This window comes from Ochotona curzoniae, unplaced genomic scaffold (genome assembly GCF_017591425.1).
Source record: "Ochotona curzoniae isolate NIBS_2020 unplaced genomic scaffold, NIBS_Ocur_1.0 scaffold_4763, whole genome shotgun sequence".
NCBI lineage: Eukaryota > Metazoa > Chordata > Mammalia > Lagomorpha > Ochotonidae > Ochotona > Ochotona curzoniae.
This window is the reverse complement of record NW_024467123.1, coordinates 9,076,498-9,093,605: the sequence shown is the minus strand read 5'-3', so window position 1 is coordinate 9,093,605 and position 17,108 is coordinate 9,076,498. Positions and strand designations below refer to the sequence as shown.

At 48.9% G+C, this 17,108-nt stretch overlaps 1 protein-coding gene across 1 annotated transcript; it reads left to right on the top strand.

The window, feature by feature from the left end:
• Positions 1-10,765: 10,765 nt before the first annotated feature.
• On the top strand, positions 10,766-16,490 carry HHEX (hematopoietically expressed homeobox). The gene is made up of 4 exons (XM_040970315.1): positions 10,766-11,161; positions 13,150-13,328; positions 13,577-13,627; positions 15,416-16,490. The coding sequence occupies exons 1-4, from the start codon at positions 10,807-10,809 to the stop codon at positions 15,632-15,634; spliced, it is 804 nt and encodes a 267-aa protein (XP_040826249.1). The 5' UTR covers positions 10,766-10,806; the 3' UTR covers positions 15,635-16,490.
• Positions 16,491-17,108: the final 618 nt, after the last annotated feature.

Here is a 17,108-nt window from a genome sequence, read left to right as displayed (position 1 = left end):
AATTTCCAAGACTTGGAAGGAAGACTGGAAAGACCATACAATCAAAGAGTAGACTTTGTAGAGTACAAAATGACACAGAGTACCAAAATAACAGTCGTTCAACAGATCACTGTAGCCCCTAGGAAGCAACAAATGCAAATCCTAAGGAGTGAAGGATCTGAGTTTCAAATGACCAGGTTTTTAGTGGAAAAAACTATGAAGTGTGCAACCAAAGTGTGCCAATCACTGAAGAGATTCACACCCATTGTCTCTGAAGAAGATGGACATAGAGACGGTTACCAAGTGTCTTAACTGCCCTCCAGAGCTAAAGAAATCCCGAGAAGCAATGTTACAGAGCAGGCATCATGGCACAGTGGGTTCAGCTGCCACCTACTGTGCCACATTCCAGATGGGCTTGAGTCCCTGTTGCTCCACTTCTGATCCAGCTCCTTGCTATGACCTTGGAAAGCAGCAGCAGAAGGCCCTAGTGCTTGGGCTACTGCACCCACATGGGAGATCCAAAAGGAACACCAGATTCTGGCTTTAGCCTGGCCTAGACTCAGCCGAAGCAGGCACTCATGTGGGAGATCTTGAGGAAGTTCCTGGATCCTGGCTTCGGATTGGCGCAGCACCAGCCAGTGCACAGGGGTGCAGGGTCCTAAGGCTTTGGGCTGTCCTCAATTGCTTTCCCAGGTCACAAGCAGGGAGCTGGATGGGAAGCGGGGCCACTGGGATTGGAACTTGTGCGCACTGGGATCCTGAGGCGCATTCAAGGTGAGGACTTTAGCCGATAGGCCACGGCGCCAGGCCCCCCACCGTAACTTTTAAGACTTTTTCACTAGCTCTTAAAAAAAAAAAAGCCTGGCCCGGCACCCACGTAGGAGACTTGGAGGAAGTTCCTGGCTCCTGGCTTTGGATCAGCGCAGCACTGGCAGGCTGGTTGGGCTTTGCCATAGCATCAGCCAGCAAGTGCTGGAACTGGGGCCAAGTCATGTTGAGCGAGGCTGCAAAACCCCCTGCAGTGTGCAAGATGCAGAGCAGTACATGGATCCAGTGGGGAGCTGTGTGCACCTCTGTGATGGGCTGAAACTCCCACTGGTGAGCATGGGGGTGGGACTGGCTGGACAGGCAATGGCACCCACTGGCATTTGTGTGGGCTGGATGGTGGAGTCGGTTGGCTTGAGTTAGGCTTCAATGTGTATGAGGTCTGAATGGGATGTGGGGCAGACCGGACCAGTCCACTGCACATGATGCTAGCAGGCACAGGAACCAGAGCTGTGGGCTGGTCCATGTGGGTTTTTGGGTGTTACTCTGACTGGGTTACAGCTCTCCTGGTGTATGTGAGGGCCAAAATGTGAGCACAGCAGGGCAGGTCCGGGGGTTTGGCAACCATTGGTTTGCAGCGGAAAGAGGGCAGAATAAATTGATCAACTGTTCCAGCAAAGCTTGATAGCAAATTTCTGGGCAAATGGAGACTCTGAGGTGGACAATGTCAACCAATTGACCTTGGAAGGATTTCTTCATCCTTGAATCAGCAGTATCAACAGCATCTGAAAACCACCTGAGCAGAACCCTCAGAACTTGCTCCACAACGGGGACCCATGGATTGCATCAGGTGGCCGTTGTCCATTCCCGGACGTTGGTAAGGCGGTTGGGAGCCTGGGTGTAGCTTTTGCCCTTATCTCCCCCATTTCCCAGATAAAGGAAGAAGAAAAAGATAATGTGTAAACAATGTTCTAGCCCACTTACCCCTGATCCTCGACCCTTCCTACCTTGATCTGCTATGTAGACATGAGCAAGAATGAAATATATTATAAAAAATAAAATAAAATTTAAAACAAAAGGAAATATAAATAAAAATAAATTCTTGCCTAGGCTGCACCAGGATCCCATATGGGCGCTGGTTATTGTCTTGGCTGTTTCACTTCCCATCCAGCTCCCGGCTTGTGGCCTGGGCAAGCAGTCAAGGATGACCCAAAGCCTTGGGACCCTGCACCCATGTGGGAGACCTGGGTCCTTGCTTCGGCTTAGCTGAGCAACAGCTGTTGCAGCCACTTGGAGAGTGAATCAGTGGGGGAAAGACCTTTGTCTCTCTTTCTCTCAGTAAATCTGCCTTTCCAATAAGAATAAGTAAATCTTGAAAATAAAAACAACCTGTATTCATTAGCTGTCATCCTTCATTTAGTGCCAACTTTCCCAGTTCAATGCAGCTACTCACCTCCTCTTCCTTCCTCTCTCTTGTTGCCTGTTTGGGACATTTTGTATAAATTCAGTCATATAATTTCTGGTCTCTCCCATCTGGTTGCTTTTGAAAACAATGTTTTCAAAGTTCACCCCTGATGTAGTGTCAATCCCAACTTTGTTCTTTTTTAATCCCCAAATTAATATTCCACTATGAATAGACATGAATGCATTCTTTGCTTGAGGATCATTGGCTTTCTTTTTTTTTTAAGATTCATTTATTTTATTGCAAAGTCAGATATACACAGAGGAGGAGAGACAGAGACAAAGATTTTCTGTCTGATGATTCACTCCCCAAGTGACGACAATGGCCAGTGCTGCGGCAATCCAAAACCAAGAGCCAGGTCTCCCACGCAGGGTACAGGGTCCCAAGGCTTTGGGCGGTCCTCAACTGCTTTCCCAGGCCACAGGCAGGGAGCTGGATGGGAAGTGGAACTGCCGGGATTAGAGCTGGCACCGATATGGGATCCTGAGGTGCATTCAAGGTGAGGGTTTTAACCGCTAAGCCACCGTACCAGGTCCTGAATTATTTCTATTTTCTGGATAATCCTGCTGTGAACAGTTGTAGGCACGTCTTTGTGTGAATGTGTGCCCACTGCTTGGGATTCCGTTGTGCTGCCATGGCCAGCGTTCTGCTGGTGTGCTGTAACACTGGGTTGAACCTTTTCAGGAACTGTCAGGCTATCTGCACTCCACATTGCCCCCAAAGTCTAAGGACTCCAAATCACCACCTCCTCACTAACATTTGTTATGGTTTCTTATAAATACGTCTGGTGCGTATGAAGTGACATGTCAATGTGGTTTTGATTTGTATTTCCGTGATGAGTAATGATGTTGAACATCTTTCCATGTGCTGGTTCGGCATTTATGTATCTTCTCTGGTGAGATGTCTGTTCAAATCTTGTTCAAATATGTTAAAAAAAATTGGGTGCTTTTTTTTTAAAAAAAAATTGAACAAATAGTATAATTTCCACTTAAGCTATGTGGCCAGTAAAATTCATTTGCATGGGGCTCAGCACGTTAGCATAGTGGCTAAAGTCCTCGCCTTGCATGTGCCAGGATCCCATATGGGTGCCAGTTCTAATCCCAGTGCTTCCCATCCAGCTCCCTGCCTGTGGCCTAGGAAAGCAGCAGAGGACGGCCCAAAGCCTTGGGACCCTGTACCCACATGAGAGGCCCAGAAGAAGCTCCTGGCTTTGAATCACCTCAGCTCTGGTCGTTGCGCTCACTTGAGGAGTGAATCAGTGGATGGAAGATCTTCCTCTCTGTCTCTCCTCCTCTCTGTATATCTGCCTTTCCAATAAAAATAAATAAATCTCTTTAAAAATTCACCTGCATTACAGTGCCACATCATGCACTGTGTGGAATGTCAAACATGGAGAGAGAATGTCAGTGAAGGGACATCATGGATTACAGGATTCTTATTCCATTTGGGAAATGAATGAGGCATTTTTATTCAATCAAGTTAGCATTTTGTGGGCACTGAACACTAAATCCCTGACTTATTTGATTTTTCCTCACAATAAAATAAAACATAATGACTTGATTGTGGTTTAATAATCTAGTCACCCCAATAATTGAAGGTAATGAAACTTCTGGTACATGCATAAGCAGAACCAAGTTGGTATAATATAAATCACTGGTGCTTTCAAGCTAAAACCAACTTCAAAATTTACTTCTATGTAAATTTAATTACCAAAATAAGTTGTAGCAACTTCGCCTAAGTCTATACAAGATAAATCAGAAGTGGGAAACACCATCTCTTCTTGCAAAATTTGGTCTCTTGCACAATGGCAATGACTGACATAAATGGTGCCGAATTTTTGGAGAGAGTCTTGTTTAATTCAGAATATAATTAAAATCTCATGTAGCTTTATTGGTTTTCGTATCCTGCAGAGAAAAAATATTGAAACTCCAAGAGATTTTGAATTAAATAGCTGCAACAGTTTTGTTTTATTAGTTCTGACTGTGTGAAAAAAAAATCATAGGAAAAAGTTTGGAAAAATCTAGTTCTTTTAGCGCCCCAAATGACTTTTAAAACAATAAAACAAACTATAAAACCCACACAAGTGATATTAAAAATTATGTAGTTCAATAAATGTGACACTCACAAATGTGGTTGTAATTTTTTTTTTAAACTATAACAAAGTGAACACGGATCTGACGATTGGATTTGGAAAAGGTGGTGTTATATAGCTCAGCGGAATTAAGTGCTTCAATTTGTCGGTGAGGATTATGTAGCTGAGTTGGAATGTTTCACCAATCCTGAAAGGCCTCTAGCCACGTCCCAGAGTCTGGGGCAAAATCAAAGAAAGAGATGATGCTTCCATTATTAGTGACTAGCATTTTAATATTTATTTTTAAAAATTTTGTAGAGTTACATCATTTTGACTGGTGGCTAAGCCATGAAGAAAAAAGAGCCAACACTAAGAATCAGTGCAATCTTTGGAGAATGAGAGCCAGCTAGGGGTTGATGGCAAAGGCTTTCGGTAACTCGGTTAATTGTCTTAATTTTTCATAGGTGGAATAAACAGAAAAGGGTGAAAAGGGAGAATGAAGGGAAAACAGTGTTCAAGAAAAATAATCATCACGGTGATCTCTTTTGTCCCATGAGGTCCCAATCTTTGAAGACCCCCACAGAGGTCTGAAAGCACACTTGAACTTCACAGAGTAATGTCCTTTGAGGCTGCTATGGGTGCTTGGGGCACAGTACGCTCTCCATCAGGCCACATGGTGAGAATGGCCGCTGCCCCTTGGAGAATCATAGCCATTGCCAAACACCGTCTCTGGATGACTTCCCAGGGCAAGGCACCAAAACTGTGTGTGGACCTAACAGATAATTCAACATCTGGTACTTTGTTCTTTCTTTCTTTCTTTTTAAGAGACAACGCTTTTATTTTATAACTTCATATTTCCCTCTTCCCCCACCCAGTTTTTATACTGACACACTTCAAACCTACAAGCAAATTGAAAGTATAGTACAACAAATATCTGTATACTCCGCACTTGAATTCACCAATGATTTTGTATGTTTGCTCTATTTTTAGAGTACATAAAAAATTTATGGGGTTAGGGGAAAATGTATTGGGTTAAGGGTGGGATGGGAGGGAGTGTAGTGACCACAGAGGACTAAATCCTTCACCTGTGGCATCAGCATTCCATATAAGCAGGAATTTGTGTCCCCATGACTCTATTTCTTCTTCTTCTTTTTCTTTTGTATAAGTAATATACATACACACATATACATATACTTTTTAAAAAGATTTATTTTTGTTTTAATTTTTATTAGAAAGGCACATATATACAGAGAGGAGGAGAGACAGGGAGAAAGAGGTTCCAACCACTGATTCACTCCTCAAGTGACCACAAGGACCAGAACTGAGGTGATTCAAAGCCAGGAGCTTCTTCTGGGCCTCCCATGTAGGTGCAGGGTCTCAAGGCTTTGGGCTGTCCTCTGCTGCTTTCCTAGGCCACAGGCAGGGAGCTGGATGGGAAGTGTGGCCTCTGGGATTAGAACTGGCGCCCATATGGGATCCAGGCGCATGGAAGGCGAGGACTTCAGCCACTATGCTAACGTGCTGGGCCCAACGGTGCTCCACTTCTGATCTAGCTCCATGCTTATGACTTGGGAAAGCTGTGGAGGCTGGCCAAGTTCTTGGGCTGCTGCATCCATGTGGGAGACCTGGAAAAAGCTCCTGGCTCCTAGCTTTGGACTGATCCAGCTCTGGTTGTGGCAGCTTTTGGGGGAGTAAACTAGTAGATGAAAGATTTGTTTTTCTGTCTTCCTCTGTAATTCTGACTTTTCAGTAAAAATAAATAAATCTTAAAAAAGAAAATTAACAGAAAATAGAACTTTTATTTGTGTGCATATTTTTAACAATATGCATTTTCCATAAACCTTTTGAACATTGTATCTGTATATATATATGTATGTATTAATACAAATGTGTGCATTTTATATGGGTATGTACGTATGCATGAACACATATGTGTAATCAAATTTTTGGAAGTACATTTATTTATTTTTATTGGGAAAGAAAATTCACAGAAAGGAGAAACAAAGAGAAAACTCTTCCATCCACTGAATCACTCCAAATGGCCTCAATGCCTAGAGCTAAGCTGATCCGAAGCCAGGAGCCAGAAGCTCCCTCTGGTTCTCCCATGTGGGTACACAGTACCAAGGTTTTGGACCACCCTCCACTGCTTTCCCAGGTTAAAGCAGGGAGCTGGATAGGAAGTGGAGCAGCTGGGACATGAAGCAAGGCCCATATGGGATCCCAGTGCTCGTAGGGGGAGGATTAGTCAATTGAGCCATTGCGCTGGACCTGGAAATAAATTTTTCTTTTAAGAGTTTTAAACTATTCTATTCTATTCTATTCTATTCTTATTCTATTCTTATTCTATTCCATCCCATTCCATTCCATTCTATTCTATTCTATTCTATTCTATTTGAAAGGCAACGTTACAGATAGAGGAGAGAGAGAATTCTCTTCTGCTGGTTTACTCCCCAAGTGGCCACAATGGCTGGAGCTGGGGTAGTTCAAAGATAGGACCTAGGAGCTCTCATCTGAGTCTCCCATGTCAGTGCAGGAGGCCAAGCACTTAAGTCATCCTCTGCTGCTTTCCCAGGCCACCAGCAGAGAAGTGGATCAGAAGTGCAGCAGCTCAGCCTTGAACTGGCACCCACATGGGAAACCAGCCCTGCAGGTGAAGGCTTAACTTGACAAGCCCAATGCACTGGTCATGGAAATATTTTAATTTGCATCTCCCAAGAATAAGGACATTTAAGAAAAATAATTCACAATGCCAAGAAACTTAAAACAAGTTAATTTTAAATGTTATCTAACATACAATTCACATTTAGTTTTCTCCCTCAAAATGTCACTTAGTTTCTTAAAACTCCAGTATTCAACCAAGTGGGGCAATGACTATGAAAATCCTCATTCTTGTTTCAGCCATTAGTTTAGATATGCATTAGTTCTTCTTGAGTGAGTTATCACATTGTCTGCCTTTTTAATTTTCATCAACTTTTGTATATCGGTTAGCTGGCAGTATCCCTGCTTTCCCATCCACTACTCCTTTTATCCCTCTGAGTATCTCTGTCAACTTCCTGGCTGATTATTCAACAATGTGTTTTGAGAATTCTTATTTTTATGAGTCTGAATTGTGGCACCACATATTAAGTCACTGGTTGCAAGAACGGCATCTCAGGTGAGCTCTGGTTGGAATCCCAGCTGCTCAGCTTCTGATTCAGCTGCCTGCTTATTTCCTGCGGGAAGAGCAGCCAAAGATGGTGCTAGTACTTGGGCCCCTGCTAGCACATGGGAGGCCCAGATGGAACTCCTGGTCCTGACTCTGGCCTGGTGCAATGTATGGTCCTTGTAGCCATTTGAAGAGTGAACCACCAGATGGAAGATCTCTTTTCTCCTCTCTGTAACTCTGGCTTTCAAATAAATTTTTTTTTTTTTAATGTGTTTATTTGCGGGGAAGAAAGAGGAGAGAGCTTTCATTTCCATCTTTCGCTTCACTCTCCAAACGCTGGAGAGGCCAGGAGCAGAGTTCATTCAGGGTCTCCCTCGCGGGTGGGAAGGACCTGACTACTAGAGCTATCTCCTGCTGCCGCCTGGAATGTGCATTAGCATTAAGCTGGAATTCACGGTGGAGCTTGACTGGAGAGCTTGACTCCCGCAGCTCTGATATGAAAAGTGAGCATCTCATCCACGAGGCCAAGTGTCCACTACACTAATTTATCTGTGAATAAATTATATTTGGCTACTGGAAGTCTTCAAAGCAGTTGTTTTCTTTTTCAGATGTATGTATCTGTTTTTTTCCCTTTAGTTTTGACAATCTTTACATAGATGATTAGGGCATAAAGGGCCAAGGGCTACAGGAAAGTGGGTAAGACCACTGTTTCCACATCATTGCTTCTCCCCCGCCCCCGTACCTGGGGTAAAGTGGGAGATAAAGGGAAAAACCCCACCCAGCTTCCCACCCATCCCAGGTCCCTGATGTGGGGCATGCTCCAAGGGTCCTGCTCGAGTACTTTTGATATTTCAACAGTTATGAATTGCTGCCAGTCTCGCCATTCCAAGCATGATGAAGTTGTTGCAGAATCCACTGATTGACATAGTCCATCTTAGAGTCTCCGTTTGCCCAGGTTTTCACTGCCAACATATGGCTGGGGTAGTTGATTGACTTGTTCTGTCCTCTGCTGTGGTGCCAGGTATCCTCTGCCAGTTCTGATAGACTGCCATATCCTCCATGTGCACCTGATTGTGCTGTCCACTGCTCCGTCTGAGCCTCTGAGGAGGCTCGGCTCTGGCGTTTGCACTTCATGGCAGACCATGGAACCTGCACTTCTCTTCATGGTTAGGGTTCTGAGTCTAGCGGTTCGATTGGGGACATCTCCAAAGAAACTTTGAGGTGATCCCAGACCAGATTCTTGTCAGATGTATTTATCTGAAAGAGCTATAGAGAGGGAGAGAGATCATCTATCCACTAGTTCACTATCCAAATGGTCTCATGGGCCTGAAGCCAGAAGCCAGAATTTCTTCTGGTCTCCCACATGAATGCAGGGGCCCAAGCGCTTTGCTTTCCCAGGTGCCTTGGCAGGGACACTGGGTTGGAACTGCAACAGCTAGGACTGCAACCGCGCTCATATGGAATGCCAGTGCTGCAGGTGGTAGCTCTGTCTTTGCACTTTTTCTGGCACCTACCATCTTGAACACTAAAGTCAGATATACAGAGAGGAAGATCTTCCGTCCGATGGTTCACTCACCAAGTGAATGCAACAACCGGTGCTGCGCAGATCAGAAGCCAGGACCCAGGAACCTCTTCCAGTTCTCCCACATGGGTGCAGGGTCCCAAGGCTTTGGGCCATCCTCGACTGCTTTCCCAGGCCACAAGCAGGGAGCTGGATGGGAAGTGGAGCTGCCGGGACTAGAACAGACGCCCATTTGAGATCCTGAGGTTCCTTCAAGGTGAGGAGGAGTTTAGCCGCTAGTCCACGATGCCGGGCCCCTGCTCTGATTGGATTTTAAAAGATACTTACAACCTCAACTCAAAAGAATAGTAAACTTTAGGCCAAGTCCCAAGTGGTCCAGATAGAAGTTTTACTAATGGACACTCAGTGCTGGTCTTTCGGCTGGGTTGGTCCCTCTCATCTCAAACATCATGTTTTGGGAAGTCCTTATTCCCTTTCTCAAATCCCCCTCCCGCTGCCACAACCAAGTCAAGTCGCGAGCTCAGGTCTTTATGGCAGGGGTCTTCCTAGCACATATGTATGTGTCACCCTGCGGAATCTGCTTCCCGTTTCCACGGGGACAGAGGCGGGCATGTGTCACGTTGGCCCACAGTAGCCGTTCAAGAAAAACGTGTGAAGTGAAACTGGAATCCAGGCCATCTGGCTTCCCAGCCACTTCCTCTTTTAACCAAGGTCCAACTGCGTTTGGAGAAATAGTTCCAATACATCAATTTTACTTTTTATTTTTTAAAAATCTGCGCAACAGAACAAGCCGGGGAGTCTTTCCATCTCCACGATTAATGGAGGACCTCGGTACAAACCGCTCACCGCGAGGTGTGACGACCGCAGGAGGGCGTCCATCAAGTCAGTGCCCCGGTGCCCTGGAGGCGAGCGAAGCGGGGGCCACACGGGCCGGCGCCAAGGCTTCAATAGGAAACACGTGCAGCTCGGGGAAGCCCGGCTGCGTGCAGCTGCGACCCCCGGGGCCCGGGTAGAAGCGAGCTGCAGCAGCCCCCAGGGGATCCAAGAGGACTGCTTTTGCCTCTGCCAGGCGCATAGACCCGGGCTCGCCCTGCAGTCCCGTCCGGAGCAGCTCCTGCCAGCTTCCCAGACAACGGGCCGAGTCCGAGGCCCCCAAGTGGGGCGGACGGGCGCACCCGAGGTCCGGTGATACGCACCCCGTGGGGCCTCAGCCCAGGGTCGTGGCTCTCTGAAGTGGCACTCGCGGGGAACCCACGGCGCTGTCCCGCTATCTACAAGGGAGGCTCCCCGATCAACAGTCAGCGCCACCGTTACTCGGGGGTGGGGGGCGCGGAGCGGCCGCGGGGCGTTCCGGCCAGCGCCTTGGCGTCCCCGCCTCCCGCTGCTTCTCTTCAGGGTCCAGGGGTCCTGGACTGTCCCCCGAGCTTCGGCAGCGGTGCCTCCGCGCTGGCCCGGTGCTCCAAGCGGCTGCTTTCCACGCGTCCCTCCGGACGGCCCGCGGCTCTGGGCTGCGCTCCAGGGCGTCTCTGGCCAGGGTGTCCGGGGGTGGAGGTGATCCCTCGTGGGGACCGTGACCGTGGCGGCGACGGGGCACCCCGGAGCAGGGGGTTCCTGGAGCCAGGGAACTAGTGGGTCCCGGGGGCGGAGAGCTTGGCTGGCCGGGGGCGGGCCGGGGGTAGGGGCGGGAGGCGGCTCCGGGGGCCCCGTGCCATTGGCCGCAGGGCCCGGCGGCAGGAAGGGGCCAGGGAGCGCGGCCCCACCCCGCGGCCGGCGGAGCCTATCGCCGGGAGCGCGGAGCGCGGATAAATGTAGCAGGGCGGCGGGGAGCGGCAGCTCTCGGAGGGGCGGCAGCGCACGGAGCCATGCAGTACCCGCACCCTGGGCCGGCGGCGGCCGCGGCGCCCCTGTACGCGCCCACGCCGCTGCTGCAGCCCGCGCACCCCACGCCCTTCTACATCGAGGACATCCTCGGCCGGGCGCCCGCCGCACCCACGCCCACCCCCACGCTGCCTTCCCCTAACTCGTCCTTCACCAGCCTCGTGTCCTCCTACCGGACTCCGGTGTACGAGCCCACGCCGATCCACCCCGCCTTCTCCCACCACTCCGCTGCCGCGCTGGCAGCCGCCTACAGCCCCGGCGGTTTCGGGGGTCCTTTGTACCCCTTCCCGCGCACGGTGAACGACTACACGCACGCCTTGCTCCGGCACGACCCCTTGGGTAAGGCGGGGCCGAGTCCCGGCTGCGGCGAGGGAGGCGCCACCCGGCAGGTGGCAGCGCCCGGGAGGCGGCTTGCGGGACACCGGGAAGGCAATAGAAAGTTGTGGCGAAAGCGACTCTCGGGCGCGCGCGCCCGCGCGCGGGGACTCGAGGCGCGGGGCCCCGCGGCGCACTGCTCGGGGCTGGCTGACCGCACCGTGACTCAGATTGCTTTTCCTGCACCTTGCAGGCGTCTGGGCCCGGGAGGCGGGTGGGAGTGGGCACGGGGATGAGCCGCCACGGGCCGCGCGCGTCGCTCGGGGTGGGGGTCCCCTGCGCGGGAGCGACGAGGCAGTGGGTGTCGAGGCGTCCCGGGCCGGCCCGGAGCGGCAAGGGGGGAGCTTCTGGGCCCGGGTGGTTACCGGGCTGGCCTGGGTTCAGCAAGCTTGTGCAGTGAAAGAGCCTGACCCTTTCCGTTCATACAGGAAATCTTGAGTTCTCGATAGGAGTAAATCTGGTTTCAGAAGCTGTTAAGTGTTTTCCTGGCTGCACGAAGCAGCCCCTTCCCCCGGAGCAGTGCACGCTGCTGATTATTTTATCGACATCCTCAATACAGACAAATTCAGGAAACACTCGACTTCTGATAGCCGGGATCCGTTTTTCTGATATTGTTCATTTCCTCTGTGTGGGATGTGACTTTATGGCAGCTAAAATAACCAGTTGCTTCCTATTTTTTTTTTCTCTCGGGGTTGTTTTGCACCAGCCTGAAGCCTGACGCAAGCAAAAAAAAAAAAAAAAACCCACACAATACCAGCTTTAAAATCGTTTAGGCAAAGGCTCTGCTGATGCACCGACGGACGGACGGACTGACACTCCCCTTTACAGAAGGAAACTGCAGACCCCCGGCGCCAGCTGGCAAGGGCCGCCCCAGAGGTTGCAGGGCAGTCTCCTAAGCGCGAAGCCTTAGAATTAAGCCACCCGAGATTCGCGCTCTGGGGGGTCTTTGTCGCCTCTGGGGTCCGAAGCCCTAGGACAAATAAGGAAGCCGGAGCCTCGGGACGGAGGGGGGGAGGGTTCCCTACCGTTTTCAGACCGCTCAGTTTTGGGCAATTTCAGTAGGGACCTCGGAGTCCATTAGCATTTTAATTCATTATCATCTTAATGTCACCGTTAGCATGGCGCGGCCTTTATCTCTGTGCCCCTTGGGCGACGTGGAGGGTCGTGTCTGAACTCTTTGTCCAAGTTCTGTGGTGTCTGTTTCAGTGTCGAGTGGCGGGGATCAGCCCGGCGGACTCTGCTGGCCCGTGGTACCTGGACCGGGACCCTCGGCCTGGCGGGTCTGGGGCGAACGTTGTCGCAGAGCGCGCTCTGGGTTTCCTTGGGTTACTGCTGGGACTGCGCAGGAGGAAGCGAAGGGTTTTTCGAGATAGACCAACAGGAAACACATTGACGGAAATGTTGCCATAGCCCACGGGGTGGCTTTAACTGGCCGCCCCCGCCGGCCGGGTGTGAAATCAGAGGAGGCCGCGGCAAGCTGGGGTCAAGATTGGACGCTTCTGGAACGGCCTTACAGGGCACTGGTTGCGGGGCGCTGCCCGCACATCCGGGCCTTGGGTAGTAGAGCAGCCCCCTAAACGTATACCCCCTGCCCCTGGTCCAGCCCCCTCAGTGTTTTAGAAATGCGGGTTACGGGAGGGCTTCGGGGTATACACAGTTGTTTATCAGTTTAAGAGCGACGGGCCAAAGGGGACACTTGCATTTGAAGCCCAGCCTGGCGTGGGCATTTCTCGGTGTGTGTGTGTGTGTGTGTGTGTGTGTGTGTGTGTGTCCACCCGTGGGGGAGACTTGTGCGTGTCTGGGTAGATCTCGCGCTGTGGGGGTGGGACCGTGTGGGGTCCCTGTGCTGTCCGGTGGACGTGCCCAATTGGGTGGACTTCCGAGATCCCTGTTCCCCTTTGTCGTGCCGGGACCAGGCCTGACCCTTAACCGCCGCTGCTTGCCGTCCACAGGCAAACCCTTACTCTGGAGCCCTTTCCTGCAGAGGCCTCTGCATAAACGGAAAGGCGGCCAGGTGAGGTTCTCCAACGACCAGACCATCGAGCTGGAGAAGAAGTTCGAGACCCAGAAGTACCTCTCCCCTCCCGAGAGGAAGCGGTTGGCCAAGATGCTGCAACTCAGCGAGAGACAGGTATGCGCGCCGGGCCCCCTCCCCGCTGGTCAGAGCGGGAGACCAGCGGCCAGAGGAGCCCAAGCGTCCTGCACCTCGGGGGGCTGGTGGCTGCACCGCCCAGCTCCGCATCTGCCCTCCACGCAGCGCGCTCTCTCCGCATCTCCCCTCCACGCAGCGCGCTCTCTCCGCATCTCCCCTCCACGCAGCGCGCACTCTCTTTTTGGGTCCTGAGCTCCTGGCAAATTTTCTTTCTTTCCTTCCTGTAGGTCAAAACCTGGTTTCAGAATCGACGCGCAAAATGGAGAAGACTAAAACAGGTATCTACTTGGTTACGTTTCTATGGAAATAAATATATTTTTTTTATCACGTTATCTCATTGCGAGGCCTGTTATGGGTTGTATGCAAAAGTCATTTGCGAGACTATTTAACCTCTTCACCTTGATTAAAAAGGCAAATAGTCCTGCTGAAATGCAGGATGAGCTGCTCAGGTGGCAGTAATGTTAAAAGCACCTAATGCAGTTCCTATATCAATTATGCTTGGGTTTTCACACACGAGCTAGTAAAACTCCGGGCTAATTGTTTTATAAACCCCATATGTTGTTTATCTAATTAACGCAGGAAAGATAAAGTAATTGACAGTAAATGACTTAAGCAGTTATCTTTGGGAGAAAATTGTTTCTTTTATTTACACAGCCATAATAAAACCAGGCAGACCTCAAGAGTAAACCCAAGGAAACAAACACCGTTAAGTCTTGTTTCAAATGTGTGTGTGTTTTTTTTTTAAAAGAAGAATTAAATATCGAAGAGTTTAACATTATTTCCCATCTAATGCCAGCTCTTAAAATGGTTATGAAATATGCAAGAAAATATCCAAGCCTGTTCGAAAAGTAGCTTAAACTTTCTAACAGTTTTTCTTCCAAGTGACCTTGTTACACAATAAGTGATAAAAAGTAAAGGCTGATTCAGTTTTTAAAAGAAGCTCTATTGATTTAAAGCTCAACATTCAGTTTTGTTGTCTTCTCCTTGATGTGTTTCCGAAGTTATCTGAAAATTATCAGTACAATAACTTTGTCCGTGATATGCAGTTGACAGTAAAAAAAAAAAATGTTTAAAACAAAAACATTTAGGGACATGCTACTATGGGGAAATGTAAAGCAATACAGATTTTGCAATTGATCATTATTTTTTCATTCGAAATAAGATGATACCATTGCTATCATTCTAGTACTCTAGCATGATTTAAATATTTCCTTTGAATTGTCTCTTACATCGTTCCTATATGGTGAATATATTAGTCCACAGTCTTGTTTTTTTTTTTTAAAAAAAAAACTTAGCAGAATATTTTAACACTTCAGTGTAGTGTCCTGTGTTCATTATGCAGAAGAACAGGATTAAAAATGCACCAATTTATTTATTTGCTGGTAAAAACCTCTACTTTTAAAAAAATATTGGAATAAAGGCGATTTTTTTTTTTTTAGAAGATTGACCTAGCGTTTAAGCATATTGTATGTAGTAGTCTTCCTTTTCAGCTGGGGACATTTTTCTAATTTTGTGTTTTCTTCTTTCCCATGGCTCTGTACCTTGCTGTGTTTTTTTATGCACACAGAGGTTTACCAGTATATTCCAAAAGATGACGTAAAAAGGGATCCAGTGTAATAATTTAAAAACTTTCTTCTAAACTCACCGTATTTAACATCGTTCTTTTAAAAATGTGCAGAAGATCACTATTAATTAAAAAGTTTGAAAAATGTACAGAATGAAGAGAGCTTGTATCTGTAGTCATGTGTCTTTCCCCCTTAAACTTCAGAGTCGTGGGTCTGGGCTGGTATTAGGTGTTCACTTGATGTAATACATTGCCACTCTGGCGGCTGGTACTTATCTGGCAAGAGGATCGTCTTTGATGGGAGAGAAACTTCATTGCCTCCACTGTGAGAAAGTGGCCTACATATGTGTTCTTCTGAATGAAAAAGATGGTAGCTGGCCACACATTTGATAACTGAAAAACCAAGTCGAGGGTGCAGGTGGAAAGATGTTTTCATTTGTCCCTCTTCCTTCCTTCTTGTTGCACGATCCTACTCGAATCCAATTTTCTTCCCTTCATTCAGGAGAACCCCCAAAGCAACAAAAAAGAACAGGACAACGTGGACAGCCCCTGTGAGCAGCGGCCAGAACTGCCCAGCGAGCAGAACAAAGGTGCTTCTTTGGAGAGCTCCCAGTGTTCGCCCTCCGTGGCCTCCCAGGAAGACCTTGAATCGGAGATTTCCGAGGATTCTGATCAGGAAGTGGACATTGAAGGTGATAAGGGCTATTTTAATGCTGGATGATGACCACTGGCACCAGGAAAACTGGACTTGGGAATAACATTTTGCAACAGAAAATCTTCACAGAAGACCTGGGAAGCTTGTATAAGCAAGGGAATCAACGTTCTGGCCTCCTGGAAACCTTAAACTCTGTGGTGCACTGGTTAATTAACAAACCTCCAAGGAAACCTTAATTTTGATTCATCAGATGGTTGATATTTTAGGTTGTTTTGGTGAAGTGACTTTTAGTGATTAAATTCAGCCCCATTTAAATTGTTATTTCTATTTATAAACGGTAGTTTCTGAAGGTTTTTGTTAAAAGTTTTAAGTTATAACGTCCAGGTTTTAATGACTTCTCTGGAATCTGTATGTACTCCTAGCTAGTGGAAAGGCAGAGAGGAACCCCAAACCCAGAGGTGTGTTTTGCCCAAGGGAACCACACTTCAGGCAGCCGCGGAATGTTTTAAAAGGGAACATTCTTTATATGACATTCTTATCCGATGTCTTAAATCCGGAGCCATTTTAGACCTTTGGGCTCCAGGATGTGTGTCCTTTTTTGTCACTTAAGAAAGATTCTTACATGCTTCTTTTGCGCTGTCACCACCTGTTTGGCCATGGTGTTGAGGGATAGCCCCGGTGCAGCGCGCAGACAGTGAAACTGACTTCTTGGTGATGAAATTAATTGCAGGTGAGCTACAAATCGCAGGTTGATTAAATGTAAGTAGATTGTAGATACTGTGTTTTATATCAAGCAATGTCTATAACGTGTATATAGAGAGTTGTTTCCTGTAAAAAAAAAGTGTCCAAAATGGTGTTCCTTTTTTTTTTTTTAATGAATAATATCTACGAAATAAATGCGTCCCTAGGACGACTGACCTCGGCAGCCGTCTGGTTCTTTGGGGGAGCCGAACGCCATTTCTCGCAGCGCCTCCCGCGTGCCCGGCGCGGTCCTGGGTGGCAGTGGGGCTTTCGTCCCCGTGGGCGCGTATCTGCGCTGCGGCCCGGGGCGGACCCCTGGATGGTGGATTTGGGTTTCGCTTGGATATCTGCTAGGAGGCTGTGTGTGTGCGTGCAGGAGTTGGGGTCGGGGTGAAGGGAGTTGGTGTGGCTCCTGCTGGCAGATCCCGGCTCCGACGGGTTGGAGTCCCAGGCGCATCAGGCAAGAGCCACGGCCGAGGCCAGCTCCGCCGGCCACCCGGGCCCCATCGATTCGCCTCTGTCGCCGAGCTGGCCCGGGCCGCCGTCCTTGACCAGCGTGAATCAACACTGCGTCATCCCTCGTCGGCAGCGGCTCCAGACCCGACTCGGTGCAGCCAGCTCGGGGTTGGGGCGGGGAGTGGGGGTTGGGGAGCGGCGTCTGGGACAGGGGCGCCGGGCCGAGAGGACGCGAGCAATCCGTGGCAGGGCTGAGTAATCCGTGGCTGCCTGGCCATCCGCTTGGCTTTGCTGAAACGCAGGAGGCCTCTGTTGGGACTACAGGTGGGATGGGAGCGGAGTT

Bases quoted from the DNA above. Each gene is read 5' to 3' on its own strand.
- HHEX (XM_040970315.1), top strand. From the start codon at position 10,807: ATGCAGTACCCGCACCCTGGGCCGGCGGCGGCCGCGGCGCCCCTGTAC. The intron at 11,162-13,149 runs GTAAGGCGGGGC...TGCCGTCCACAG, and splicing joins GCTCCGGCACGACCCCTTGG to GCAAACCCTTACTCTGGAGC. The intron at 13,628-15,415 runs GTATCTACTTGG...CCCTTCATTCAG, and splicing joins AATGGAGAAGACTAAAACAG to GAGAACCCCCAAAGCAACAA.